At 52.7% G+C, this 1,338-nt stretch overlaps 1 protein-coding gene across 1 annotated transcript in view; it reads left to right on the plus strand.

Annotated features, from left to right (window-relative positions):
• The window catches only part of LOC104498213 (ubiquitin carboxyl-terminal hydrolase 48-like), a gene marked incomplete at its 5' end in the record, with an annotated part of 6,389 nt that overhangs the window by 2,845 nt on the left and 2,206 nt on the right, over positions 1-1,338 (plus strand). Inside the window, 2 exons of the mRNA XM_010141567.1 lie at positions 77-201; positions 722-830. Coding sequence (XP_010139869.1) covers positions 77-201; positions 722-830 — 234 coding nt within the window. The remainder of the gene's footprint in view (positions 1-76; positions 202-721; positions 831-1,338) is intronic.

Here is a 1,338-nt window from a genome sequence, read left to right on the forward strand (position 1 = left end):
GTAAATTAGCGCCGAGGTGACGACGGGGCTGTGTGCGGCGGCGGCTTGCGAAGGGACTCGGCTCTTTCTCTTCCAGGATGCCCAGGAGTTTTCCAAGCTGTTCATGTCGCTGCTGGAAGATACTTTATCCAAACAAAAGAACCCCGACGTCCGCAACATCGTGCAGAAGCAGTTCTGCGGGGAGTACGCCTACGTCACCGTGTGAGTGGCCGGTCTGCGGGAAGAACCTCGCTGTAAAAATACTGGAACGCCTCAGGAGCAGTGGAGGGGGGGAATCCTCCTCCGAACACCCCCAGCAGGCAGCTAAGCCGTTGCCCCAACGTCTTAAAAGAGATTTTTTTAGCTTTTAGGGCTCCCGATTCCGGTGCTATCGCAGTTCACCAGCTGCTTTTAAGCCCTGAATGACAATTTCCCTGTTGAACCTGCGATGGGAAATCCGGCAGCCGGGAAATAGCATAGAGGGGTGTCGTGCTTTCATCAAAATGGGGAATTTCACCTCAAAAATGCTGTGAAATGGTGTGTGGGAGTTGTACACCCCCATGTTTCCTCGTAGCTGCTGTTACGCAGTTTTCCTGGTGAGGAGGTTTGAACCACGTTGACTCCGACTTAATTTTTTCTCCTGGTTTAAAGCTCAAGGGGTGTTTTACTGGGGGGCTCAGACCTGTGACCCAGCAAACTGTCCTCACGTGGGGTTTATCTTTTTTTTTTCTTTCAATCCCAGCTGCAATCAGTGTGGCCGGGAGTCCAAACTGGTGTCCAAATTCTACGAGCTGGAGTTAAACATCCAAGGGCACAAGCAGCTGACGGACTGTATAACGGAATTCCTTAAGGTAGGAGCTGCTGGGGGGTTTAATTCCCTCAGTTAACACCTTTGAGGTCGTATGAGGACCGAGTTGTCTCCAGGAGGGGCATCCACGAGGAAATGTTGATTTCTGCAGACGCAGAAAATGTGGATTGAGTCATGGATTAAAAAAGCGCTGAAGTCTCCTGGTCGGGCGGAGGTGGGGGAAAAGTCCCCGCAGTCTGACCAAAAAGTCCCCAGGCTCTGACTGAAAGTCCCCGGGGGCTTTGTCATGGATATTACCGGGGAAATGGGGCTTTTTGTGTTTTCTCTGAGGGTGCTCGTCTGCATAGCAACAGGAGACATTCCCCCACCCCGCTGCAAAACGTGCTCTCCAAGGGAGCCGCTGCCAGTGCTCTTAATTCCACTTGGAAACGATCTTAAGTTCATACCCGACTCCTTAAAGGTTCCACGGAAAATACTGAGGACAGAACCAACCCAGAGCGTGACACTCAACCCGAGCTGCCGGCCAGCGGCTCCGCTCGGGCGGTCCGGAA

This window comes from Buceros rhinoceros, unplaced genomic scaffold (assembly GCF_000710305.1).
Source record: "Buceros rhinoceros silvestris isolate BGI_N320 unplaced genomic scaffold, ASM71030v1 scaffold20098, whole genome shotgun sequence".
NCBI classification, from domain to species: Eukaryota; Metazoa; Chordata; class Aves; order Bucerotiformes; family Bucerotidae; genus Buceros; species Buceros rhinoceros.